General features: G+C 36.6%; 2 protein-coding genes and 1 non-coding gene across 4 annotated transcripts; 1 reads left to right on the top strand and 2 right to left on the bottom strand.

The window, feature by feature from the left end:
• The first annotated feature begins 7,243 nt into the window (after positions 1 to 7,243).
• On the top strand, positions 7,244 to 10,787 carry LOC104800376 (protease 2-like). Of its 2 annotated transcripts, XM_010523176.1 has the most exons (12): positions 7,244 to 7,300; positions 7,363 to 7,661; positions 7,805 to 7,959; positions 8,059 to 8,281; positions 8,370 to 8,514; positions 8,597 to 8,803; positions 8,896 to 9,030; positions 9,107 to 9,235; positions 9,342 to 9,736; positions 9,816 to 10,032; positions 10,141 to 10,334; positions 10,421 to 10,787. In XM_010523176.1, exons 1-12 carry the CDS (start codon positions 7,244 to 7,246, stop codon positions 10,614 to 10,616), a joined length of 2,352 nt encoding a protein of 783 aa, XP_010521478.1. In that variant the 3' UTR covers positions 10,617 to 10,787. The 2 variants fall into 2 exon arrangements, with proteins under 2 accessions (XP_010521478.1, XP_010521477.1); XM_010523175.1 differs by lacking the exon at positions 7,244 to 7,300 and having other exon boundaries at positions 7,569 to 7,661; positions 7,805 to 7,954.
• Positions 10,788 to 12,563: 1,776 nt separating this feature from the next.
• LOC104800379 (transcription factor BIM2-like) lies at positions 12,564 to 14,717 on the bottom strand. The gene is made up of 7 exons (XM_010523177.2): positions 14,458 to 14,717; positions 14,176 to 14,257; positions 13,688 to 13,825; positions 13,599 to 13,614; positions 13,153 to 13,547; positions 12,921 to 13,041; positions 12,564 to 12,751 (listed from the first exon to the last, which is right to left on the bottom strand). The coding sequence occupies exons 1-7, from the start codon at positions 14,585 to 14,587 to the stop codon at positions 12,662 to 12,664; spliced, it is 972 nt and encodes a 323-aa protein (XP_010521479.1). The 5' UTR covers positions 14,588 to 14,717; the 3' UTR covers positions 12,564 to 12,661.
• A 306-nt stretch (positions 14,718 to 15,023) lies between these two features.
• TRNAM-CAU lies at positions 15,024 to 15,095 on the bottom strand. Its single transcript has one exon. It is a non-coding gene; the product is annotated as a tRNA-Met (tRNA).
• Positions 15,096 to 15,416: the final 321 nt, after the last annotated feature.

Genomic DNA, 15,416 nt, shown 5'->3' with positions numbered 1-15,416 from the left:
CTTGAGAATGATAGAAAGTTAACATAATTTATATAGTTTATATATCAATGTATACTATTTCTTTGCTGTGAATCTGTTTGTTGTATCATAAAGAATTGGGAAACTATTTCATTTAGGGGTAACTGAATTGAATTCGATTAAAAACTAATAATTATAATTCCTCAAAATGGAAAAATGGACCGGATAAAAACAACTATTTTTTAAAAAAATAATTGAGCATGATATCAATAAAAACCTAAATAGAAAGAAACCAAATTGGATTCAATATAAAATTGAATGATTATAGTTTTATTAAAATCAAATCGGAATACATCAAACGGAAAATATGCTAACCTATGTAATTTTTTTACAAAAAATTAATACAGAATATTTAATCTTTCATTTTTGTTTCTTTAAAAGTGTTTTTTTCTAAACTGTTTAGAATAAATATATGGATAGAATGGGGGACGTAAGAAACAACCTCCAACGGTTCGGAACCGAACGTATCAAACCGAAAATGTGATATTTTTTGTGATACGAACCATCCAAAATTTTCTACCGTTATTGATTTTAGAAAAACTAAATTTTTTACAGCCGAACCGAACCAAATCAAAATTTTTTTAAGATGTAATTTTTATTAATAAAAACTAGAATCGAAACGAAATAAAACTGAAATCGAACCGAACCGAACTATTTTTTACAAGAATCTGAATCGAATACCGAAACGTCCACCGGGTGCAACGTCACTTGGAATTTAAACCACAAACAAGGGTATATATATATTGACATATACAACTAGGGGAGATTACTCAAGTGAAAAGTGGCATAACAATAAGTACAGAAACTACGGAACGGCGTCGTATTTGTTAGCGTTTTTTAAAGGCAAAGACGGAGACACAGAACAGTACCGGTAATAAAATGAGAAAGGATGCCCAAAGCGTGACAACGGTTATGAGCTTTACAGAGAGAATGTACAAAAAACCCTTACGTACTCTTTGACCGTACACTTGTTTTTTTTTTTTTTTGGAAAGAAGTCTCCTCCACGTTTTAGGACGCTCCTTACCTAACCCCTCATGGAATTTATGCGATCCCCACTCCGAATTCATATATTTCTGGTTCCTCACCAAACCCTAATATCATTAATTATTACCCTCTCCTATATGATATCGTCTATTTTTACATTATTTCTTTTCATCCTATCATCGCGTGTACTGCTTATTCCATGTCATCATTTCACGTATATATTCCAATGAGTGAGCAGGAATTCTTTTACATTCCCATTCAACCGCTGTTGCGATGTTTCATGTTGATCGCTATAATATTCATAAAGACATGAAAAACGTTACGAAACCACAAAATTGGTTTGTACGCGCTAAATATGATTCTGAGAATAAAAAACTACAAGGCTTATAATATTACCGTAAAATTCAGATTTTGTTAATGACACCAGCCGTATTTCATATAATAATTTTTTTTTTATCGAAATAGAAAAACGACCCCACGTACGGAGCAGTAGCGTAACCAGAGTTGGAAAAGGACCAGAGAGAAGGGTTAAATTGTTTTTTTTTAAATATATTAAAAAAAAAGAAATGAAAACAAGCAGCGGCCGAAGTAGAAAATTGAATGAAGTAGGAAAGGTAGATGCGGTCACATGCGTTTGGCAAAAATTGCCTCACCCCCATGTGACCTCTGCGGGCTACGATCCCCTGCCACTGCACCCCATCTTCACCCGGTGAACCTCTCCCTTACATGTGATTATAACGACGGGGGCAAAATTTTCAATAGCAGGGCTAATTTCACCACTGCAAAATCCAAAGGAATAGTGTAAGAACACACAAAACGCGAACATTGAATAACGTATCGTATAGTGAATCGAGAGCAGTTTTGCTTTCGGACAGTGTCGACAACAGTTAACTAAAACCGGTACATATCTTTGTCCGAATCGAATTGACGTGTATGTGACAGTACTCTTCTTCAATAATTAAAACATTTATTTGGTTTTGTCTTGTCGAGATTCAGCTCGTGGCTCGAAGTATGTATGTATCTACACGTATATACACTCACGTATACCTTTACATATACCCGACTGGACTTGCGCTAGATACCTTATGCGCACTGAGATTTTTTTTTTTTGTCGTCTTTTTTTGGTCAAATGTTTCTTTTAATAAAAATATAGTTTTAGTTTCCATGTTTTTGTTCTTCGTGTATTGACCCACATATTATGATATGTTTTATTTTCTGTATAGGCTCGATGCATGGCATTTAAAAAATAATAATAATAAACATTTTGTTCTCATTCGCATTTCAAAAACATATTGAATTTCTTCTAACTTGGTCATTCTTCAATAATCGTCCGTGTATATATATATGTTTTTGAACGGATTCAATATATATCATAGTCTCTTTCCCATCCATTGAATTAGATTCTCTAGTATAAGAATAAAGTTAAAAAAATGTGATATACATGTATATAACATGGACAAAAATACGTTAAAAGAATTTGGATCAAACCCTAATTATACAGAAAATTCTGATAGCATCTTTTAGCTCGCGCGATATATGCAAATACATAAGGTTTATAACAATATATCATATGCATATTATTTTACCAAGAACGTATAGAATGACAAGGAATGACTTCATCTGATGATGTCACGTAAAATATGCAAAATGCATATATTACAACGTAATATATATATATATATACACATATATGTGTGTGTGTCCAATCAAATTACTGTTACTGCGCACTTTCCTGGTAAAAAGGTTGAACAAATTAATGATAACGGACGAATAAAAAGACAGAGTTGAGTGGGGGAATAAGTGAAATCTTATGAGTATTCGCATTATATTTCACATATCCAAGTTCCATAGACAAAGCCGCGTAACATCGCATAGAAATAGGGGTGTCAATAAAATCCGAAGCCTGAAATCCGATCTTATATCCGTCTGAAAAATTAAGGGTTTAGATCTAATAATATAGATCCGATAAATAAATGGACAGACCGACCCACCCAAAAACATTCAGGTTCGAATCGAGTCCGACCTTAAATCCGTCCGACCCGTCCATTTAGCTCGAAAAAATATTAGATGGTTGGATTTCTACTTTCACTCGAGATTTTATGTCACACAACAAATCTCCTCCTTTCACCGAAACTATCATTATATATATATATACATTGTGGTAGACGGTTATTATTTGCTTAATTTCGATAAGTCGAATGATGTCAAATAAATAATTACAATAAAAAATACGATTTTTTTAATCAAGACTTGTAAAATATAATTTAATTAAATTCGATTGCCGTAACAAATCTAGGACTTCGAGATATTGGATTAAATACAACTATGTGTTCATAAAATATTTTTCCGAATGCCAAACAAATTCAGAGACGTATGAGAAAAAAAACAATGATATGAATATTCTTTTTTCCTATTTTGTGTATCAAACAAACTAATTTAATATCTCTATTTATATTAGATAGGAAAATATCTCGTATTAAGGATGAAATCAACTAGATTTGATTCTGATTTTTAATATTAATCTACTATAAATGTTTGATTTTCTAAATTTTTTTTTGGGTGACCAAAAAAAATTATAATGTTTGGAAAATGTTAAAGGCCCCGAGGAATTTCGTACGAACAAAGTGGCATTACAGATTGGCTTCCAATATGTGTACGCGGATACAAACGTAAACATCATATCTCCAAGTCATGTAATGATCATCAATTGTCACTTTTTTTAAATAAAAAAAAAATCGTCTAAACATATATGTGTATATGTATTTACAATACTTTCAATCATGGCCACGAGAATTCGTCGACACCGATAACAATTGATATCTAGACAGGATGTGTGAACATATTGTCATTTCAATTTTTTTTTGTCGGAGCTGTGTAATCATTTGGGCAATAACGGTTGAATGATTTAATTACGTGCAATCGTTGTAGGAGAAATTAGTTTAATATATTAATTAATTCCGATTTTGGTAATCGAGTTTATAGTCTGGTGTCCCAAACAACTCAAAGCTAGGCCTAATCCAATCATAGCTTTCAGGCTAGGGATCCATTAGATTCTTCATGAAATTCCATAACCCTATTTTTCCTCTAAATCGAATTTAATTAGTTTACTTCAAAAGATTATATAATTAATCCATGCTTAAGCACGCACTAACTGCCATGGCAACTGTCAGCCAAATAACTAACTAGACCTGCTTAACCATAGTCAGAGTTAATCACTGCTCAATATACTATACGAGTCAACGGTCAACCACACGGGAACAGACCACCGCCTCTTCGCTTGGGAACAGCTATTAAAAAACAAATCCCCTTAATTACACCCAGGATTTCATTATTATTTTTAAAATTTTTAAAAATCTCAAAAGAAAATTAGTTTTTTTTAGCAAATGAATAAACCTAACATTAGAATTAAAAGAACAAAATCAGAAACTGAAAAGTTTTGGAAAATCAATTTTTATTCCAATTTTAAAATCTACTGGATTTAATTTAAAGCTTAATGTTTTTTTTTCCATCCTTTTGGATTTATTAAAGCCAGAATTAGTGGAATATTTAAAGCAAAGTCGCACGCGACGTGAGGCAGACCCGTGAGTCAGAATTTCATGTGGAGCCAGGATGGCAGTCACGCACGTGTCACGTGTGTATCATATTTATTTCCATTTTTTTTATTTTATTGTTGTCGGGCCACCATTTTTTCGTGAATTCAGAATTTTAATATTAATTAATACTGTAATAAACTTGTACAATATGGATTTGATCCTAAAAATAAAAGAGTGTAATACGAAGGGACGTGAGCCACGTCAGACAAAGCTGTAAAAGGCCGATACCCGGTTTGACATTCTGACGTGGACAAACGTGCCCACTTTTTTCTGGAAAAATATTTATTTAAAAGTCCTCATTATATATATACATATTGTTGGTCATTGGATGAGAAGAATCGAACCGAAAAATCTGATTTTTTTTGTCTGAATTATTTTAAAATTTTAAACGATATTAATTTTCAAAATCAATTTTTTTTAAAAAATCTAAAAACCCAGAAACTTTTTTGAAAAAGATCTAATTTTTTAAATAAAAACTAGAATAAAACTGGAAATAAACCGAATATAAGAACCGATTGATATTTATGTAAAACTCAAAGAATCGAATCGAATCATTTCAGATCCGAACTCGAATCGAATACACGATATGCGTGATGCAGCTTTTTCATATAAATGTGTGACCAATATTAGTCGATATTCTTTCTATTTTGGTAAAGCATTAACATGTTCGTTGTTAGCGATTGATTGGTCCACAACATGCTTATTCAACAATTTTCATTTAATTTTCAGTAATCAATAACGTAACCGTTTTAGCCTTTTTTTTTCCCGTAACTCTTTGCCTCTTTTGTTACATTTTAGGGTTTTTAATGACGAAACTTGGAAATATACACGTGTAACAAAAAATTAACGAACAAACATATTGTTTAATAGATAAGGGAAACGTATTTAATGTAAGATTTCTTTCGTCATTTGGTTTTTTATTTAAAAAGAGCCTTATTTTTTTTTTTTTGAATTCTCAAGATTATTATTTTTGATAATACAAATGTGGATGGGACACCAAAAATGGCAAGTTGACCATCAAATCCTGCAATAATGGCTAATTGACCAATGAAACCCTAAAATTGCTAACGCCGTAGTGGTTTATGTTATGCGCACACCGGTCTTTGTCTGCCCTCTCTCCCTCCGATTTTAAAATTACCCATAATTTATATATATATATACACACACTAAACGATATGGTAAACATGTTTTTATTTATATAATCAAAATTTTGACCTACGTAAACCATGTAGCTAGCTAGACTCGCTCCCCGAAGATTAATATCTTCATGCATGAGTTCATATTATATATATATGTATATATGTGTGTGAATAATAATACTATATCTTCGCATTGAGACAGCTTGCATGACAACATGGATGAATCATAGATTAAATTATATGTATCATGTGGAATAACTTAGTGGCATCTCGTTATAAAATGACACATCACCATATTCATGAAAAACCTAAAATCATAAAAATGAAACTAAATGGTAATGGTTTATGTAAAGCTACCACCGCATCAAATATGTATATACACATATTACAAGTTATATTGCGTATATAGCTCAAACGAGATATAGTTACAAAACATTCTAAATTATACACCTATATGTATTATATATATACATATATATATATATAGAGCAAAAGCTGTAGCAATCAAGAAAGATATGGATAAATCTCCAAAATGCTGCGCAAGTGGGGTTGTATCAAATGGAAAGGGACAAGACCCAAATCTAGAGGCTGGTCCTCTACTGTATATTTATTCGAAAATTCAATATACATAACAATAAAATATCAATAATCCGTATCATAAACCGAAATAATAATAATAATAATTGATTGGAAGCTCTCTCACGAGACCGGTCCATTGGCCCAATGGCAACGGATGCTCCCCCAACCATATATTCATTCTCTCGGACACACGTCTCTTTATTATACCCTTCTGTCCTGTCCCCATCTTTTTTCCATTGCCTCCCGTTTCTTGTTTTGCATTCTTCATCTATTAATTGGTTTATTTATCAATGTTTACAATTTTCATATCTTATAATATCGTGAATATAGACATACAATGATATAACTCTCGTTACATGTTTTTGGAAGTAAACGTGAACGAATGAAAATAAAATGTTTACACTATTATATTAATGCTATCGTGCACGCGGACGTATAGAAGATGCATACATGGTAATAACTACAAAATGTAATACAGCTAAGGGATGACGTGGCAAGGGAGAGTGCAAGTGGGATACATAAATACTTTTGTTCCGCAGAACGTTTTGTGTGATGGCTTCTTCTGCTACAAGTGGTGCCTTTTCCTTTTTTTCTTTTTTTTATATTTATAAATTTATAATTCATTAAGCGAAAAACAAACGTGAAAAGTTGCATAATATAAAATAAAATATAAAGCATCCAGACGTTCCAAAGAAGCTGGTCCAACTCTCTTGATATGGATATTTGGAAGGCTTTAGTTTGGGCTTAACACTAAGCTTATCAAAGCCCATTATTTAAGCCCAAATACCTATTTCTGAACCTTTGGTCCGGTTCGGTTCGGTTCAAGAATTTACTCTGGTTTAGTTCGGTTTTGTCTCTACTAGTCTCCTACCCTGTATTCAAATCGTAACCCTTTCGCCGGGGGACTCGTCGGTCTCGGCGATGCTAAAAATGGCGGCGGCGTCGATTCTCCGTCGACCGAAGCCACGGACTATAATGTCCGTTTTGCCCTCAGCACACTGGGGTCACCCCCTGCCATGTCGTCGTCACCGTCATCGTCTTCCTCTGTCTCGGCGGCGGCGCAATGCTCTGCTCGACGGACTGAAACATTCTCGTTACCAACGCAAGCTCCTCCTGTCCCGAGGAAGATCCCGTCAACGGTCTCTGCTCATGGGATGACGTGGCAAGACCCCTACCGTTGGATGCGGAACACTGATGATCCAGATTTCATCGATTTTCTCGACCGCGAGAACTCGTACGCCCAAGCTTTCATGGCGGACACAGAAGCCCTGAGGAGCGATCTAGTTTCCGAGATGAAATCCCGCATACCCACTGAAATTTCCTCTCCCCCTGAACGTTGGGGACCATGGTTCGTATCTTTGCGCCGCAAAATTTCGTTCTTTTTCTTAACTTTTGCCTGATTTTTTTAGATTCTTCGTCTTTTCCTATATTGCTATGTGGATTCTTGAAGCAAAGGAGAGAGTTTGACAAGTGTAAATGTAATATGAGCAGGCTATATAAGCAATACATACCCGAAGGAAAAGAGTACCCGGTTTTGTGTCGGATATTGGAAAATGGAGAAACGGGTTGGTTCTCACGCCTTTTTGGCAGAGAAAAAGGGAAGGAAGAAGTTCTACTTGACTGGAATCAAATTGCAGAACAGTATGGCAAGTTTCTTCGAGGTTTTATTAGCCAGTGTTTAAGATGCCTGTAAGAGATCAAATTGCAGATCAGAAGTGGTTGTGTTCCTGTCTCTGGATTTTCAGGTTACGTTCACGTTGGGGTTTGCCGGATTTCGCCTGATCACAACTATCTAGCTTACACAGTTGATCCTTCGGGTAGTGAAAGATTTTTGCTTCAGATCAAAGACCTTAGAACTGGACGTTTGGTTCCAAGGTCAAGAACTGATGGAGCTGTCAGCTTGGCATGGGCTCTAGATGGAAAGACCTTGTTCTATACCGTCTCAGATGAAAATCAAAGACCTCACAGGCATGACACAATCTCTGTTTGTACTGAAAGATTGTCTTTTTTTGTTTTGGAATGCTGGGGTGTTTGTTCAATGTGCTGATTTTCGCAGGGTGATGTCCACTAATGTAGAATCAGACGGTAACGATGATTCACAAGTGTTTGTGGAAAACGATTCCAGTTTCTGTCTAGACATAACGAGTACAAAAGATGGCAAGTTTGTCACAATCAATTCAAATTCAAGAACTTCATCCGAGGAATTTACCTTCTTCCTTTTGCATTTTCTTTCTGAGTTATAGTCCATTGCCTTGAGGCTCATATCGATTTCTCATACTGCAGGTTTATGTTATAAGTGCTGATTACCCATCAGCCGGGCTTCGAAGGGTTCGTAGGCGGGCTGTTGGCGTGCAGTATTTTCTTGAACATCATAACGGGCTCTTTTACATTCTAACTAATGCACCCACAAGTGGAACCAGTGAGCGTTCGGGCAAAGGCTATTACTTGACTAGGTGTCGAGTGGAAGAAATTGAAGCATCTAACTGGCAGGTTCTGCTCAACTTTGGTTTATCAAAATTATCATCTTCCATTTTTTTTTCTCGTTTGGTCAGATTCGTAATGGTACTGATTTTTCTTCTCAGACGGTTATTCATCCGGATGACAATGACAGCATACAAGATATGGACATGTTCGATGACTACATGGTGCTTTTCCTCAACAAGAATGGCTTACCTGTGATATCTTCCATTGATATGCCTATCAGAGCAAATCCAAAGGTACTAAGGATATTTGAACAGTTCTGGAAAAAAAAAGTGGTTTTTGGTATAATCCTTCCGGTTTATTCTTTTGCAGGATCTGAGGAGAATAGAGGATCTCAATCCCTGGTACTTTCCTCTTCCTTCTGATCACTGCAGTGTTGTCCCGGGATCAAACCATGATTTTACGAGCTCGATATACAGATTAGTGCTGTCATCTCCTGTGGTATAACGTCTAATGATCTTGATTATGAAATGGGCTGTGCTCTTAATCACTATTTTTCTGTAAAGATTCTCTCTCTGAACACCTTGATTCTATCCGGAACATGCAGATTCCTGACACGATTATCGACTATGATGTGCCAAGAAGATCATTCTCGATTTTGCAGGAAGAGGGTGTTACAGGTAATCCCGACATTGCTACGTCACCTGCTGCCTGCTCTGTGGATAACATCACCGAGGTTCAGGATGTTCGGTTAAGTAACCAAATGGATAGATTGAAGAATATCTCCCATGGATATGTTTGTGAGAGACGAGAGGTTCCTTCTCATGATGGAGTTGAGATCCCTCTTACGATTCTGTATTCTCGTAAAGCATGGCAGATGAATCGATCCCCTGGAATATTAATCGGGTATGGTGCATATGGGGAAGTACTAGACAAAAGCTGGTGCTCTAATAGATTGAGCATGCTTGATCGTGGCTGGGCGATTGCATTTGCCGATGTCAGGTAGGGTATATCCCAATCAGACGAGAGGAAAATCATCGCGTTTGATATCTTTCGATTATTCTTGCCTTGATTCTTACAGGGGCGGAGGAGGAGAGGATTTATCGTGGCATAAATCCGGAGCTGGATTGAACAAGAAAAACTCGATCCAAGACTTCATAGCATGCGCAAACTATCTAATCGACGAGGGCTATGTCCAAAGACAGTATCTTGCTGCAATAGGGTACAGTGCAGGCTGTGTTCTTCCAGCTGCAGCCATGAATATGCACCCGGGTCTCTTCCGAGCTGCAATTTTGAAGGTTAGATTTCGCAAAAAGACACATCCTTTATCGCATCTCTTGCATAGTCAAAGCTAAAAACACGTCCTTTATCGGATCTCTCATCGGGGATGTACTGGCGGTTGACAGGTTCCCTTTCTCGATGTGCTGAACACGTTAATGGACCCGAGCTTACCTCTAACGGTTCTTGACTACGAAGAATTCGGAAACCCGCAAACGGAAACGGACTTCGAGTGCATCCGCAGCTATTCACCTTACGAAAACATACGCGAAGGTGTTTGCTACCCATCGATGCTCGTTCAACCGTCGTTTCACGATCAAAGGCAAGCATACAGTGAATGAAACCTAAACCGGTTCTTTTTACAATTGCGGATCCATGAATGGAGGATATATATGTGTGATGGCGCAGGGTGGGAGCGTGGGAGGGCGGGAAATGGGTGGGGAAGATACGAGAGAGAGCGTGCGGAAGATGCTCGAGAGCTGTGCTTCTGAGGACAAATATGAGAGGAGGCCATTTCGGAGAAGGAGGTCGCTTCGCCCACTGCCACGAGACTGCCTTCGACTATGCCTTCCTCATCAAAGCTATGGCCCTCACCCTCCATTAGCCACTCCCTGTTTTTTTTTTTGCCAAATTTTTTAAAAATAAATTTCTTTTTTTTTTTAATCCTTATTTTGTAATATTCTAGTTTAACATAGACTCGTTTTCAAATGAAACAGGAAAATATTGATTTGATTTGGATCGTTTGTTTCACGAGTTAAACGAATTGGTTTGTGAACTATAAAAGTATAATTTTCTTTTTATTTTATGAAAAATATCAAGTAACTGATATTTTAATATAAAATGTAAATATCAAAATATCAGATTTAAGTATATAAAATGTTTTTTTTTATAATATATATATTTTTCGTGCATGCAATACGTTTTTTTTTCCTGTATCAATGGGCATGGAGTGCCCGCTAGTGTTTGTGTACATTTGTTACGGATATATATCCTTACCAATTTTGAATATTTACACTTAGGGCTGGTCACGGGTTGAGTACCCGCGTTTTTTGGAGATACCCGTCTTCGTTTTCGTCTTCGTTTTCGTCTTCGTGGGTTTAAGAGAAATGCTATCTCTGTCTCTATCTCATAATATCTGGGTACCCGTCCAACGGGTACCTATAACTAAAAGATAGGTATCCGCGAGTACCCGTATAAAAAAATATTAAAAAAATATAAAATTAAATCAAATAATCAATAAAAATATACATATTTTATTCCAAAAATATATTTTTAAGGTTAAAAATTCTTAAAATATAATAATATGCATAGAATCCTTTGAATCTATCAAAACTTGAAAATCCAATATATAATCCTAAAGGAAATTAAAAATAAATTAAGTATTTTAGAAATTATATTAAAAATATAAGGTTAATTTTGTAATTTTAATATATAGATATGCGGGTACCCGCGGTATCTGTTATTTCAATATATAAAACCTGAACCCGTACCCGTATGACGGGTATTCTAGTTTTTAATACTCGTTTTCGTCTACGTTAGGTGCCGAGTACCCGTTTTTCGGGTACTCACGAGATCGGGTATCCGCTTACCCGCGGATAATGGGTTTAAATGTCCAGCCCTATTTACACTTTTGTATTTTTATACAGGATATCCGAATCCATTTTTGTTTAAATAAACTTTGGATTAGAATACCTACGAGTATCTAAATAATTCTGTAGGGTATTCGTAATTTGGGTGCTCTATACGGCCTTGAATTTTTTGATTATCGGATTTGAAACACAGGAGAATTAGTGTGCCCCATGAGAATTTTTTTTTTGGTTATAGAGAATATGACGCAGCAAATCCCATTAGGGGTGGTCAAAACAACCCAAATTTCGGATACTTGGTCGAGCTAGATATATGAAGAGAATGAAATACAAGATCGGTTAATAATTTTGGAATACCTGAATTTTCGGGTTGGGTTAATTGATATTGTCTTGTGGATATCTACAGGTAAACGGATAATACAAAATTATCCGTTAAATTTTAGGATTTACGCTAGATTTTAATAATTATATAGGGTATTATTAGATATATTTTAAAGAATTTTGAATTTATTTTAGATATAAATACCTTTTAAATTGATTTTGATATAAATATATTTAAAAAATTGATCGAGAATAATTAAAAATATTTGGGTATGGATACTAATAGATATCCGATAAGGCGAGTTTTTTAGTTTAGATATTCGATGTCATCGGTATGAATTCGGTTAATAAAACATACCACCCGAGACATTAGAATTCGGATATCCTAAAAATTCTGGATACCGATCGATCTATGATGCACCTCTAGATACCATAGATCAAATATTGGAGATTACACTCATCAGACATCAAATAACAAATTAGAGAGGCTTTTTTTTTTCCGTTTTGTTTCATTAAAGAAAAAGACCCTAAAGAAAACCCATGAAGGAGAAAGAGAGAGCATGTAAGCACAATAATACCGCAACCTTATAATAACCAAAACACATGAAGCAGTTTGAGTTGGACATTACATTACATGGAGCATGTAAGCACAATAATACCGCAACCTTATAATAACCAAAACACATGAAGCAGTTTGAGTTGGACATTACATTACACGGATGCATTGTCTTGTCTTTTTTTGCTATGTCTTCTTCATACGCTTATAAGAATGATCAGATTCTTCCTCACAGCAGCCTGGATCCTTTGCTCCTTCATTATCAGACTCCGGATCCTGAAAACACCGAATAATACCCAAAAAACGATGAGATCGGCTCGTGATTGCCCGCCTCTGTTATCATATTCTTGGATCCAACGACAGAATCCCGAGACCTCGGACGGGTTTCAGTATTCAAAAGTGACCTAAGTTAGTCTCTGAAAGTTTGATCATTTCTTCTCTTCACCTTATTAGCAGATGCTACTCCTTGATCAGATCGTTTCCCAAGATCGATCTGCACTGAAAGTCTAGCATGTGATAGGTCGACGCCTGCCTTCTCGAGTGCTTGTGTCAAAGAGGTTAACAGCCTGGTCATAACCAAAACCATAAATTCAGTACTTCAACTGTATAACAAGCAGCCTATATAGATTAAAACAACTAATATTATACGAGAAAGAACAGGGAATTGAATAACTCACTCATGTGAGTAGACACTAGAGATGTTAATTGTTCCGCCTTCTATAACTGGATCCTCGGGTTGTTGACATGGAAGATCACTCCCCCTTGCAGGGCTTTCGATTGATTGGGCACCACCATGTGAGTGTGACAGTTGAGGAATCGGTGCAACTGACATGGACAGAGATAATCCCTTGTTGTCTAACTCAGGTTGTCTATCCGTCGGTCTGAAGGATACATCTCTGTCATGTTCAGATTCAACTGGGTTTTGGATTGCAGGTGTGGTAGCAGTCATCATATTATTATTCTCCTCAAACTTCCCATGAAATGGTGTCCCGGGACCAGACCCGTTGTTCGGGTGATCGGCAAAACCCTGAACGCGCCAGTGGCTATTCCTCTGTTCAAACCACGAAATCAGCTCAGAATTTCACAAAGACTTATATACCGAGATAATTATAAAACTGGGCACCACTGGAACAAGCCGTCTTTAAACGAACAACAGAGTTAGAAGCTATGTCTGAGAACTTTTCACATCAATATATCGGTATAATGTTCAGCGAACAGAAATCTAAGCTACCTCTACTAGGAGATTCCCACTTACCATCATCTAATCCAACATAACATACCTCTACTAGGAAAGACGCCGTGTCTCGTTTCTGATCGCTATGTGGAATCAGTTCCCTCAATATCTGAAATCTGAAAAAGAAGAGGCTTATCTCTCATCAAGTTCTAAACTGAATACATACTGCTTTTCGACAGAGTTGAAAATGCCAGATCAACTACCGGAGAAGCAAATTCCTAGATTCGTAAAATCAAACAAAACACCGAAGGATATAAATCATGAAATGCTGCGGCCAACAATCCGAATTCCTAAAGAAGTCCTTAGCTTTCACTAAATTCAAACTTGATTCTTCATTCTAGGACATACCAACAAACTGGATACTACTTAAGATTTACCCGACCAGACAAAGAGGTTTCAAGTTTAAACCTAATCTCAACCCAGCAAGCCTCAACCGATCTCGAAAATTGCCGCGTAATCAGCATACCTCTCATTGATTTTGCTTCTTCTCCGCTGCTCCGTGACCGAATGTTTTGAGCGTATTGCAGCCTTATCACTGTTCTTAGCATCTGCTCCAAATCAGACACCATATCAGAAAAAAAAAACGCAGAATATAATTCTCTCCAGGATTTAAGGCAATCTCGTTCAACCTATCCGAAAACAAGACAGACCCACTATAATTCCGAAGCGACATAACACAACCCTAATAAAAAAAAAGAAAACATCGAACGAAACTACAGGGATTCATCAGATTCGGATCCGAGAATACCTTTGTTCGCGGCGGCGATACTGTTGTTGTTGCTGTGAACTGTAGTGTTCGAAGAGGGACCATGTCGATTCGGACCAAACTCATCATCTCCGTACTCTTCTTCGTCGAGATTTCCCTTTCCGATTCTCATCCTCGCCGGAGAATTGCGCAGCCCGACACAAAAAAAAAGGCGAAAAAAGACAAATCACTTTATATCGGATCCTTTTCTTCTTTTTTCGTTCCGTTCTATCTCCTCGCCATTTTCCTCGACGAGCTTTGGATTTTCTGGCGACTCGTGACTCGTTCGAGTTTTAATTGTCTGCGACTGAAACTCGTGAGCTCACATTTTGAAGCCAATATAAAGTTAGACACGTGGAAGAAGCGATATGGTGAGATTAACCCTGGGAAAGAAATGTACAGTTAACAAAACCGAAGAAGGTGGACACGTGAGGTACACGTGATGGTATGGAATATGATCACGTGAAGTGAATGTATGGGCCGAATATGTTATGTGAGCCTAGTGGCTTCTTTAGGCCCAATACAGATTATTACAAAAAAATAAGAAAAAAGTGTGGGAAGCCACTCTATATCAGAGCCTGGTTTCGATCCAGGGACCTGTGGGTTATGGGCCCACCACGCTTCCGCTGCGCCACTCTGATTTGGCGATTGACTTCAGTAAATATGTACAAATCCAGATCCAAAAAACAGCAAGGTTTTACGCAGGGTTTGCTATCGGCGACTATTAACTTCACCCCGCCTTTCTCTCTTTCTTCTCTCTTCTTCCCAGAGCCAACTCTGGTTTCAGATTGATGTTTTTTTGGTTCTTCGTTTCTGATTTGTTTTTTTTTTTGTAATTGTTTTCACCGACTTGTGCGTTTGAATTGTTCTGTTGATATCACTTTCTCGGGAAAATCCCGGAAATTGAGTCCCTTCTTCCCGGAGAATCTCTGGTAATTTGTTTTTCTGGGGGATTTGATCGT

The sequence above is a fragment of the Tarenaya hassleriana genome, unplaced genomic scaffold (genome assembly GCF_000463585.1).
Source record: "Tarenaya hassleriana unplaced genomic scaffold, ASM46358v1 Cleome686, whole genome shotgun sequence".
In the NCBI taxonomy this organism is placed as follows: Eukaryota; Viridiplantae; Streptophyta; class Magnoliopsida; order Brassicales; family Cleomaceae; genus Tarenaya; species Tarenaya hassleriana.
Note: the sequence above shows the minus strand (reverse complement) of the source record. Positions and strands in the feature narration are given on the sequence as shown.